The sequence below is a fragment of the Giraffa tippelskirchi genome, chromosome 1, assembly GCF_054371585.1.
Source record: "Giraffa tippelskirchi isolate mGirTip1 chromosome 1, T2T-mGirTip1v1.2.pri, whole genome shotgun sequence".
NCBI lineage: Eukaryota > Metazoa > Chordata > Mammalia > Artiodactyla > Giraffidae > Giraffa > Giraffa tippelskirchi.
In genome coordinates, this window is record NC_137275.1 from 23,081,512 (window position 1) to 23,094,330 (window position 12,819).

Genomic DNA, 12,819 nt, shown 5'->3' on the forward strand with positions numbered 1-12,819 from the left:
GATAAGGGGCTTCTCTGGCAATTCGGAGAAGGCGATGGCACCCCACTCCAGTACTTTTGCCTGGAAAATCCCACGGACGGAGGAGCCTGGTAGGCCGCAGTCCACGGGGTCGCGAAGAGTCAGACACGACTGAGCAACTTCACTTTCACTTTTCACTCTCATGCATTGGAGAAGGAAATGGCAACCCACTCCAGTGTTCTTGCCTGGAGAATCCCAGGGGCAGAAGAGCCTGGTGGGCTGCCGTCTATGGGGTCTCACAGAGTCGGACACGACTGAAGCAACTTAGCAGCAGCAGCTGGTAATTCAGGGGTTAAAAATCCACTTTCCAATGCAGAGGATGGGAGTTAAATCCCTGGTCGTGGAACTAAGATTCCACACGCTGTGGGGGCAACTAAGTCCATATGCCACAACTACTGAGCCTGCAAGCTACAACTCTAGAAGCCTGAATGCCGCAACGAAGTCCTAGCATAGCAAAAAAATAAATAAATGATGATGATGATACCAACAATACCTTTGCAGACACCATGGTCAGGGTAGAAGCCCTCTCCACAGTTGGGCAGACAGTGGCCTTGGCGCAGGGCCTGGGGGTGGACGCAGGCGGTACAGTGAGAGGCCATGGGTCCTGAGCAGCTGGCACATGAGTTGTGACAAACTGAGGAAGAGAGGAACACGATGGGACCGAGGTAACTAGAGAGTCCACTTCTTGGCCGGGCTCCTCATGTGCTAAGATTCCCTCTTTTCTATCCTCAACCCCCTCACATGTTGCACCAAATCAAGGGGCGTATGTGTTCAGAGGAGGTTATGTTACCAGCACCACTCACACTGCAACTCTGCCTATCTTTCATCCACGTACTATTATTTATTAGCTACCCTTTATTTGGGCTTCCCAGGTGGTGCAGTGGTTAAGGGGGTGCAATGCAGGAGATGCAAGAGACCTAGGTTCAATCCCTGGGTCGGGAAGATCCCCTGGAGGAGGAAGTGGCAACCCACTCCAGGATTCTTGCCTGGAAAACTCCATGGAAAGAGGAGCCTGGCAGGCTACAGTCTGTGGGGTAGCAAAGAGTTGGCCACGACTGAGTAACTCAACACAAATCCTTCATTTAGTGTTTGCACTGTGTTTTATATATATTGCCACTTTTAATCTTCATAGTAATGTTAATGCAGTAGGTAGTATTAACCTCATTTTACAGATGAGAAAACCAAGGTCATGGAAAGTTAAAAAATGTACCCAAGTTCACAAAGCTAGTTAGTAGCAGAGCTGGAATTTAGCCCTGGGTCTATCTGAACCTAAGACTCCCCAGGTGAATAGGGAAGAGGAGAAAGTTCATGGATCTGAGTGTTGGGACCCCTGGCAATTTTGAAGGGCCTGTCCCCTAGCTTATGCCCTTAGCCAAGACTGGGTCTCTCCAGGCCTAGTTTCCTTGACATATGCATGGTGAGGGGTTGGGTTAAATGGTCATTTAACACACTTACAGTTGGACATTCTAGGAGTCTAAGTAAAGTTATGTTAAATGGCAGTGTCAGGCATGCCTCTCTCCTGCTTTGGTCCTGGCTGGTAACAATGGGACACTCTGACTCCAAGAGGCAGATGGCACCATGCTGTTCTAAGGAGCAGGAGTGAACCCTGGAAGAAGGTTCTGGAGGACCACGGTCAGGAGCTGGGAGAGGGGAGTGTGGAGACAGGAGGAGATTGCTGGGGACAGAATACTGAGGACAAGAGATAGAGAGTAGATGAGTAAAGAGGCCGACAAACAAACAGGAGGTTGATGAGACAAGGCGGTAGCATGGTCTAAATATCCTGCCCAAACAGACACTAGAAGTGGAGTAAGATACGCATGTTTGTTTCAGAGAAGAAGGGCAATCAGGGTGTCTGAGGCAGCAGTAAGTTTCCACCCCAGACGGGAATGTTTCCTAGTTTAAGATGTATAAGTTTGAAAAAAATACTATATAAATAGCACATAAAACCAAATTTTCAATAGATACACACTTTAGCTTTACAAGCTATCAAACGTGGTTTGCTTTTTTATTTTCCTGGTATGCTGTAGTTGCCAATATATGTGTTTACAAATGCCATCTAAAGAATGATTCTCTCCTACCTACAACCTGAGTGAGTAATGGTTGACAAGTACACAAGGGCTGTGTGAAGATTTTAGAGGTTTTCTTGGCATTTCAAAATGATCCCGTGATCTCTAATGATGATTGGTATGTGTAAGCCCCTTATTTAATCACATTAGTCCCCCAGCACCCACCCATATTTCCCACCCTCATACCAGATATATTTTCCTTTTAATTTGCCATTTACTTCCCATGCACACAAACTTCCAAGTGAGCAGCATACAGCATTTAGTGTAATCAAATATGTGCTAATTACTTTTTTGATGATGATGATAACAGTTACCAATGTAACTTACCTTTACATTTCCCAGTGGCATCAACATAGTACCCACCAGGGCATTCAGAAATGCATTTCCCATCATGCAACACCGTCTTCTCCACACAGGTAAGACATCTGGGACTACTGGGGCCACAACTCTTACAGGATTGATCACAAGCTAAAGGGGAAGAAAACCCATCAGAGAAAATCAATAATGAACAAAGGGAGCAGAGGAAGTCTGTTCTTTCCAAGTCCACGGTTGGCATCAACATAGTAATCACATTTCTGGCTGCTCAGCTGAGGTCTGTTTCCTTGATTCAAACTTTTCTGCATTCACAGTTGAAGGAGAACTCAATAAGTATTCACTGAACTAAGTATTCACTAAACTAAGCATAACAAATATTCTGAGGCTCATCTACCAGTGTGTCTGATTTAATATGGGATTTAAAGTCAAAACGGCTTTGGCAGTAGGGTTCCCAGATTTAACAAATAAAATACCAGATGCTCAGTTAAATTTGAATTTCCAGATAAATAAAGAATAATTTTTTGGTTTAAGTTTGTCCAAAATAGTTCATACTATATTTCATCTGACAACCCTAGTTCGAGGAAGTATTCAGAGTTCCACTAAGCAAGGTCATGCTATAAAACTTCGGTTGAAATTGCTGAGCTTCACACAATCTTCTCGGATCTACTTGTTCACTTATTCATTCAGTGAGCCCTGAACACATTTCTTAAACTCTGTGTCAAGTACTGTGCCAGGTAATAGAGACACTATGAACAAAGCTAGTGGAGGTGACGGAATTCCAGCTGAGCTATTTCAAATCCTGAAAAGATGATGCTGTGAAAGTGCTGCACTCAATATGTCAGCAAATTTGGAAAACTCAGCAGTGGCCACAGGACTGGAAAAGGTCAGTTTTCATCCCAATCCCAAAGAAAGGCAATGCCAAAGAATGTTCAAGCTACCACACAATTGCACTCATCTCACACACTAGTAAAGTAATGTTCAAAATTCTCCAAGCCAGGCTTCAGCAATACGTGAACCGTGAAATTCCAGATGTTCAAGCTGGTTTTAGAAAAGGCAGAGGAACCAGAGATCAAATTGCCAATATCTGCTGGATCATCGAAAAAGCAAGAGAGTTCCAGAAAAACATCTATTTCTGCTTTATTGAGTACTCCAAAGCCTTTGACTGTGTGGATCACAATAAACTGTGGAAAATATTGAATGGGAATACCAGACCACTTGACCTGCCTCTTTAGAAGTCTGTATGCAGGTCATGAAGCAACAGTTAGAAATGGACATGGAACAACAGACTGTTTCCAAATAGGAAAAGGAGTATATCAAGGCTGTATATTGTCACCATGCTTATTCAACTTATATGCAGAGTACATCATGAGAAACGTTGGGCTGGAGGAAGCACAAGCTGGAATCAAGATTGCTGCAAGAAATGTCAATAACCTCACATACGCAGATGACACCACCCTCATGGCAGAAAGTGAAGAACTAAAGAGCCTCTTGATAAAAGTGAAAGAGGAGAGTGAAAAAGTTGGCTTAAAGCTCAACATTCAGAAAACTAAGATCATGGCATCCGGTCCATCACTTCATGGCAAATAGATGGGGAAACAGTGGCTGACTTTATTTTGGGGGGCTCCAAAATCACTGCAGATGGTGAATGCAACAATGAAATTAAAAGACGTTTACTCCTTGGAAGGAAAGTTATGACCAACCTAGACAGCATATTAAAAAGTAGAGACATTACTTTGCCAACAAAGTTCCGTCTAGTCAAGGCTATGGTTTTTCCAGCGGTCATGTATGGATGTGAGAGTTGGACTATAAAAAAAGCTGAGCACCGAAGGATTGATGCTCTTGAACTATGGTGTTAGAGAAAAACTCTTGAGAGTCCCTTGGACTGCAAGGAGATCCAGCCAGTCCATCCTAAAGGAGATCAGTTCTGGATGTTCATTGGAAGGACTGACATTGAAGCTGAAACTCCAATACTTTGGCCACCTGGTGCGAAGAGCTGACCCATTTGAAAATTCCTTGATGCTGGGAAAGATTGAAGGCAGGAGGAGAAGGGGATGACAGCGGATGAGATGGTTGGATGGCATCACCAACTCAATGGACATGAGTTTGGGTAGACTCTGGGAGTTGGTGATGGACAGGGAGGCCTGGCGTGCTGCAGTCCATGGGGTCACAAAGAGTCAGACACAACTGAGTGACTAAACTGAACTGAACTGAACTCAGTGTTCCACCTTGCACCCTAGATGATTCAGTCTCTCTTGAAGCAAACATGTAAGGCAAGATCTTCAATAATGGATAGGCTGTGCGCTTCATATCAGAGAAAGAGAAAGTCATGTCCTCTACTCATAACTGGAGCAAGGAAACAAAAAAATGTATCTAAAAACTATTCTTCACTCCCACCTTCCAAAAAGTTCTGAAGCTTCTAATTCTAGAACAGACATCTCAACAGAACTGAATAATCTACAAACTAAATGGATTTTCCCAGAAATAAAGAACTTTTTTAAAAATCAGAATTGCCCAACAATAAAATCATTACAGACAAAATGTTTTAGGACATACCTAAAATAATACTTGGAGTAAAAGTTGTAAATTTAAATAAAATTACTAGGAAGATGTCATTTCTCTCCCAACTAGTCTAAACTTCAACACAATATTAATAAAACTTCTAGTTGAATTTTAATAGTAATTCAATAAACATACTCTAAAGTTCATGAATACTTAATAAAAGTGACAAGGGGGTGGTTGCCACTGCTGGAGCCAGTTAGAAGAACCATTGTGGGAGGAGTACACGAGGTGGGCAACTCCTCCCTCCTCACAACCAGACCCCATGAGCACCGGAGTCAGCACCACTGTTACCCAACAGGGCATCTGAAGGAAAAGGGGCATTTAAATCAAACAATATTGAGATGGATTGGCTTGTGAAACATAATGGCCCAAATAACGCTAGTGATGGACAGTACAACTTCGTGGACAGCCAGTTGACTGCAACAAAGAAGAAATAGCTCTTTCAAGGGTTGAAAATCGTGCCAAGTGGGATAACACTGACAATGGACTACCAAGGGAGAAGCACAGGGGAGGCCTTTGTGCCTTTGCTTCAAAGGAGACAGCAGAAAATGCACTGGGGAAAGGCACAGGGATATTGAGAACTTCAGAAGTAGCAGGAAGGAAATCAGAGGATTTTATGATCCACCAAGAAGTTTGCTGGGCTAGCAACCAGGACCATATGATAGACCAATAGGAGGAAGAGGTAATTATCATGGAGCTGGGCATGGAAGCATGTATGACAGAATTTGATTAGAAGATGATGGGTATGATGGTGATTATGGAGGTTTTGATGACTATGGTGGCCACAGTGATTATGGCTATGTATTTTACCATTAGCACTACAAGAGGTGAAAAATGAAATCGAAAGTCACTCAGTCGTGTCCGACTCTGCAACCCCATGGACTATACAGTACTTCGAATTCTCTGGGCCAGAATACTGGAATGGTAGCCTTTCCCTTCTCTAGGGGATCTTCCCAACCCAGGGACTGAACCCAGGTCTCCCACTTTCAGGCGGATTCTTTACCAGCTGAGCCATCATGTCTACTTTTAAAAAATATAAGACACAAATCCATGTCTTGAGAGTCTTACCATTGGATTTTGCATCTGATGTTTGGAGTTTTAGAGCCACTGTGTTAAAAAATAATTATATGCAGCAAAGAAAAAGGTACTTTTTACTTTTAATCCCTTTAATTAATATGGCTTTTTTTCCAAACTGGCTAATGGATCAAAATAAAACCTGTTGATGTGAATTCAGTTATTAAACTTGTTACTTGGTCTTGCTAGAAATGTTATTAATGTAATAAATATCAAGGTGGGAGATAAGTAAAGAGGAAAGAAAGGGATAATTTGCCCAATCAGACATTGAGACATATTGCAAAGCAATAGAAATTTAGGAATAAAACAAAACAATGTAACAGTGGTATTGGAATAGAAATTTAGACTATGAAATACCTCAGAGACAGACCTATGTGCATATGAAAATTTAATATCTGATAAAGATCAATGGAGAAAACTGGATCATGAAATGGAGAAAAATCAAACTGCATCTCACAGAAGTGGACTCTAGATGGATCAGCCTACATAAAATTTAAACTGAAATTAATAGAATTTCTTCTATTAATTGTAGTATAATTTCTTTGTGAACTTGAGCAAGGTAGGTCTTTATCTTAAAATTTCAAAAGCAAAATGTTAAATCAAAAAATGATGAATTACATATTTTTGTTCAATGAAGGGCACCACATTAAAGGTTAAAAAGCAACAAAATGGGAAAATGTTTGCATATTTAAGACTGACAGAGTTAGTATCGTAAGGTGCAAAGAACTCCATAAAATCAACAATGAAAAGGAAGCAAGGCCAGTGAAACAATGGAAAAGACACATTAAAAAGCAGTTTATCGAAGAGGAAACACAAAAGTCCAACAAGAGTTGAAGATAATCTCAAACTCATTAATAATCAGAAATAAGAAAATTAAAACAGAATGCCCCTGTACATCTATTGACCAGGGGAAAACCAGAAGTTTGATAATGTCAAGTCATGGCCAGGATGTGGAGATGAGACAGCCCTGAAGCTTGGGAGTATAGATGCTGGTAAGCTACCTGGCACTACTTAGTCGCATAAAGAAAATGCAGAGTCAACACATAAAGAATAAATTAAAATTAAAAAAAGAAACCAGTAATTCTGTTCTGGGGTTATCCATCAATTCTAGGGAACCTTCTCCCCACCCCTGCAGGCTCATCAAAGGACATGTTGGAGGTTGCTCACTGGTATTCCCTAGTGATGGCATGCAGATGGACAGATGTGGGGAGTCTGTCCCTGGCAGACTGGGAATGCAGACCAGGAAGGCCCACGCAGCAGTGAGAAGCAAAGGCCTAGATGCTATAGCAACATGGGTGAATCTGAAAGACATATTGCTGAGTGAAAAAAGGACATGAACTCTATAAACTGGTATGAACTCTATAACATGGCATCATTTAAGAAAAATATACATATATGTATAGAGAATGGCATTTCAACACGTACATCACCGTATGTAAAACAGATGACCAGTGCAAGTTGGATGCATTAAGCAGGGCACCCAAAGCCGGTGCTCTGGGACAACCCAGAGGGATGGAGTGGGGAGGGAGGTGGGGAGGGAGGTGGGACGGGGGTTCAGGATGAGGGAGGCACATGTGTACCGGTAGCCAATTCATGTTGATGTATAGCAAGAACCATCACAATATTGTAATTGTTTTCCAAATAAAACAAATTAATTTAAAAAACATGGTATCATTTAAGAAAAATATACATGTACATATACTCACTGAAAACAAAACTCATTTTACATGAGCCCATAAAAACAAAAGGATAAAAAATTTAAAATAGTTGCCCAGGTAAGGAAGGGAAATCAGTATAAAAGGAAGGAAGGAAAGAGAAGAAAAAGAGAGGCGGAAGGAAGAGAGAATGTCTAACAGAAACCTCTGACTCTGCTTTGATTTATGTGTTAGCCAGAGCCAGAAAAGCCCTTCATAACAGCACAGGTACTTACATGACCAAACAATGAGGTTTTTTCCTTCGAATTTCCCCACCCTTTATATCTAATATTTGTAAAACTCAAAGCATGTACCACAGACAAACTTGGTCATTGTAAATTCTTTCTGCCATTGCACAGCACCATTTATAACAGGTTGTGCTGGATTTTTCTCAGCACTCAACTTGAGATTTCTACAGATATGGGTTGCTTGGGTTATAAATTATTAAACCAACACCAGCCAGGCTTTATCTCGAATAGCACTAATCTGAATTGAAAGTAAGTTGGCTTATCACCATCAGACGTCTTAATTAACATTCCGATAGCAATCAGTGACTTGGTTCACCGTTGCTTTAGAAAATATTTATACAAACCTTTCTGAAGGCATTTGACACAGACTTTGAGAACTCGAACAGTTTTATGAAGAGCGTAAACTCTAGCTTTGTCAATCAAAAGGGCCATTGGTCAATGCCAATGGCATCACAAAGTTTTGTACCTGCTAAGCACATGGCAGGCATTCACTAATTAACCGATGGTCATTTGACTGGTTGGCTGACTAATGTCAGCAATGGTCCATCCTTGTGTTTGAAAGTTCTCTTTCTGCTTTGTTTCAAAATGTATACAGATAGCATTTCAGACGTATACTTTCTCCCAAAGCCACCTGTTCAGCAGTCTTTTAAATTCTTCCAGTCTGCAAGGAGGTCTGGTTTTCTTCACTGAACCTCTTAGCCCAAGCAGACTCCCACCCCTCACTGCCTCAGGCTCACACTGTGTATCCCTTCTTTTACATACACGCATCCTTAGCAAAAGTTGCTTTCTCAATGCAGATAACATCATCTCGGTAGCAGGTCTGTGTCACCGCTCCCGACAGTGACAGTAGCCAGCTTCCTCGGGGAATTACAGGGTACATGCCTCCAGGCCTTTGATTTAGTGCAAATTTGACATCTGCCGGCCTTTGATTTAGTGCAAATTTGACATCTGCCGACCTTAGGAGAATACATCTGGTTTAATTGAGCAGGGGAGTGATGCTGGCAAAAAAGATTAAAACGCTCAAGGTAATGGCAGCCTGCTTTTCTTTCCTCCTTCTCTCCTGAATCCACACAAAAGCCACCTGTGACTTGTCCAAATCGAGCGAGGTTTCTCACACCAGAGATACTGATGCATCCCTGCACGGCTTTAAGCAAGCAGCTGCCAAGAGCTATCTCTCTTCTCTGAGACAAGTGCATTTGTCAAGTCTCAGAGATCATCTCATTTGTGCTGTTGCCCTGCTCAGTAAACAAAATGAGCATAATAACTTGAGAAAGTTTTATGGACTGCACATTTTTTTTTTTTATTTAGTGGACTTAGTTATAAAAAAATGCACGACACAGGGTGCTCAGGGCCGGTGCACTGGGATGACCCTGAGGGGTGGGATGGGGAGGGAGGTGGGAAGGGGGTTCCGGATGGGGAACACATGTACACCCATGGCTGATTTACATCAATGTATGGCAAAAACCACTACAATATTGTAAAGTAATTAGCCTCCAATTAAAATAAATATATATATATATTTTTTTAAGTGTCATCTGACTTTTCAATATTGACCATCACAATAAACTTGATTCAAACCTTTCATGCACCATCAGATGCCCATTCTGTGGACCAGCCACAGGGATAGCTGGCTGATCTAAAGACTGACAGAGATGCAAGAGGTGCAGGTTTGATCCCTGGGTCGGGAAGATCCCCTGAAGAAGGGAATGGCAACCCAGTCCAGTATTTTTGCCTGGAGAATCCCCATGGACAGAGAAGCCTGGTGGGCTACAGTCCCTGGGGTCACAAGAGTCAGATATGACTGAGTACGTGTGTACACACGCACAGGAAGACAAGGAGGAAGGAGGAGAAGATGGTCAAGCGAGAGAAGGAGAGGGGACAGGAAATGGGCAGAGGTGCATAAGGAGGGATCATGTTATAGCAGCAGCAGAGCAATTATGAGACAGTTAAGGTCTAAACCCAGAAGACCCAGCATGAATCCCAACTCTGCCCCTCATTAGCTCCGTGACCTCAGGCACGTTTCTTAGTCTCTCTGCTTCTTCATCTGAGAACAGAGGATGATGATAACTACCTCACAAAATTTCTGGGAGGATTAAACACTGAACACAAAGCACTTATTCTGTACCAGGCACTGTGTTAAATGCCTCGCCTACATTAACTCAGTCCTGGCATGGCCTTCTGAGTTAGCTGTGTGCTGGTTTCTCATTGCTGCTATAAAAAATGACCACAGACGTGGCTTAAAGCAGCACACATTTATTATCATACAGCTTAAGAGATCAAAAGTCCTAAAATCAAAGCTTTAGCAGGACTGCATTCCTCCTGGAAGCTCTGGGTGGGAGAATCCATTTCTTTGTTTATTCCTTGTCTCTTTCCAGGTTCTATAGGCTGCCTGCATGCTCATAGTCCCTTCCCAGCATCACTCCTGAAGTCTGCTTCTGTTTCTGGTCTCCTTTTCTGATTCTGATCCTCCTGCCTCCCTATCAGGACCCTTGTGATTACACTGGCTCATTCAGATAATCCAGAGTAACCACTCCCATCTCAAGATCCTTACCTTAATCATACCTACAAAGTCTCTTTTGCCACCTGAGGCAGAATATTCACACATGCTACTGATCAGGACAGGGGCATCTTTGAGGAGCCCTTCTGTCTCCCACAGGTAGGACTGTTCTTGCCATTTAAAAAATGGGAAATTGACACAGGAAGAGATTAAGTAACTTGCCCCAGGTCATGGTTTTTCTCTTGACATGTTCCTGCCTCTCACTGGGTTAACGTTTAGCGCTTGGGACAGTGCTTTGCACAAGGAGCACGAAGTTGGGTTAACTCTTATTGTCTGCAGTCGTCTTAAAGGTTGAATAGACAATAACTGCCTCAGTTTCAATTCAGGGGCACCAACACCAAAAGCAGGGAGGCCCTTGGCTGGCCCGGGAGTCCCAAAGAGTGCCTTGGTCCCCATGTATATATGGAAGCTGGGCTCCTCTCCCTCCAGCTATGGGTCTGATGCAAGCGGCCTGAGCCTCGTGGTCCTCGTATGCATGCAGGACAAGGTTAAAGAGAGCACCCAGCCTAACAAGCAGTTGGGGGACAAAGGTATTCAAGGGGATTCTGTCAGTGGGAAAAAACATGTTCCACAAACTACTAAAATGCTGCCAATTCCAGCATGCTGTGTGTGTGCTCAGTCACGTCAGGCTCTCTGTGACTCCATGGTCTGTAGCCCACCAGGCTCCTCTGTCCATGGGATTCTCCAGGCAAGAATACTGGAGTGGGCTGACATTTCTTTCTCCAGGAGATCTTCCCAACAAAGGGACTAAACCTGCATCTCCTGTGTCTCCTGCTTTGGCAGGCAGATTCTTTACCACCGAGCCACCTGGGACACCCCGTTGGGAAACCAAACCTAGCATTGTTTGCATATTTGTTGAGTAGAAGAAGCGATGGTTTTTGGTGCTATGATTTGAATGAAACAAGGGATGCTGGAAGAGCAAAAACCGCTTTGGCCTGCAAAGCGGGGCACTTACCACTGCAGGTCCCCTGCTTGTTGTAAAACCCGTCACCACAGCTGCTCTCACAGCTGCCCTCTCTCAGCACATGGAGGGGGTCTCTGCAGGCCAGGCAGTGCTTCTCTGTGGGACCCCAGCAGGCGGCACAGGACTCGTGGCAGGCTGCAGGAAGAACCCAGAGTAGAAAGGACTGACGGCAATTTTTCTTTCAAAGGTTTTAGAATTTATAAGGAGGATGTTGGAACCTTCAGTCCTAAACCACTAGACACATATGTGCACCACAGGACGAAAATACCAACCCTCACCAAAAAGTAAAAGAAAAACATTTTCTGTTGGCCAGAAGCATAACTTCCGTAAATTACTGCTAAGAGAACTGGAACAGAAAACCAGAGGCTTTTGAATAATGGGAATCACAGGGAATGGAATCATAATTTTCTAGACAAATACGGTCTGTCTAGTGAAATTAGAAGGCCCTCCATCACGTTGCCTTCAAAACCACACAACAAAGTGTCAAATTAGATAACTGCACTCAACCTCCAACATGTCAGGCATCCGCTTATGAGGGATGCCATGCACTCTTGAGAGTCCCCTGGACTGCAAGAAGATCCAACCAGTCCATCCTAAAGGAGATCAATCCTGGGTGTTCATTGGAAGGACTGATGTTGAAGCTGAAACTCCAATACTTTGGCCACCTGATGCAAAGAGCGGACTCATTTCAAAAGACCCTGATGCTGGGAAATATTGAGGGCAGGAGGAGAAGGGGATGACAGAGGATGAGATGGTTGGATGGCATCACCAACTCAATGGACATGGGTTTGGGTAAACTGCGGGAGTTGGTGAGGACAGGGAGGCCTGGTGTGCTGTGGTTCATGGGATCGCAAAGAGTTGGACACGACTGAGCGACTGAACTGATACTGATGCACTCTTACCCTTGAATAGACTTTGAAAGATCCAGTACTGCTTGACTTCTATTGCTCCTTTCCTCCCTTTCCATCTCTCCCCCACCCCGGCTGTCCCACCCTCATCTTCCCTCACAACTCTTACAGCTCAGCCTCTGGTTTCCCCATAGCATCTGCTCTAAACTTGTATCTTGAGGACTCACGAAGTCTGCCTTTCCCTTATACCTTAGATTTTTAACTATATGTTGTTTCTATACCAGAGTTATTCCTTTAAGGTTTGACCATCTCCTCCTTTTCCAGCATTTGATTTTTTCTTTTTTTTTTTATTGTTGCTTTTTGAGTGTTTTTATTTAGTTATTATTTTTTAAATAGGGCAGCTTTATTTTTTTTTCTATTTTTTAACTTTACAATATTGTATTTGTTTTGCCATACATTGACATGAATCCACCATG

The 12,819-nt window shown here is 43.0% G+C and overlaps 1 protein-coding gene across 1 annotated transcript in view; it reads right to left on the reverse strand.

The window, feature by feature from the left end:
• FRAS1 (Fraser extracellular matrix complex subunit 1) overlaps positions 1-12,819 on the reverse strand; it is a 502,478-nt gene that overhangs the window by 228,551 nt on the left and 261,108 nt on the right. Inside the window, exons 15-17 of the mRNA XM_081584176.1 lie at positions 11,487-11,630; positions 2,412-2,552; positions 512-652 (exon numbers count right to left, since the gene is read on the reverse strand). Coding sequence (XP_081440302.1) covers positions 512-652; positions 2,412-2,552; positions 11,487-11,630 — 426 coding nt within the window. The remainder of the gene's footprint in view (positions 1-511; positions 653-2,411; positions 2,553-11,486; positions 11,631-12,819) is intronic.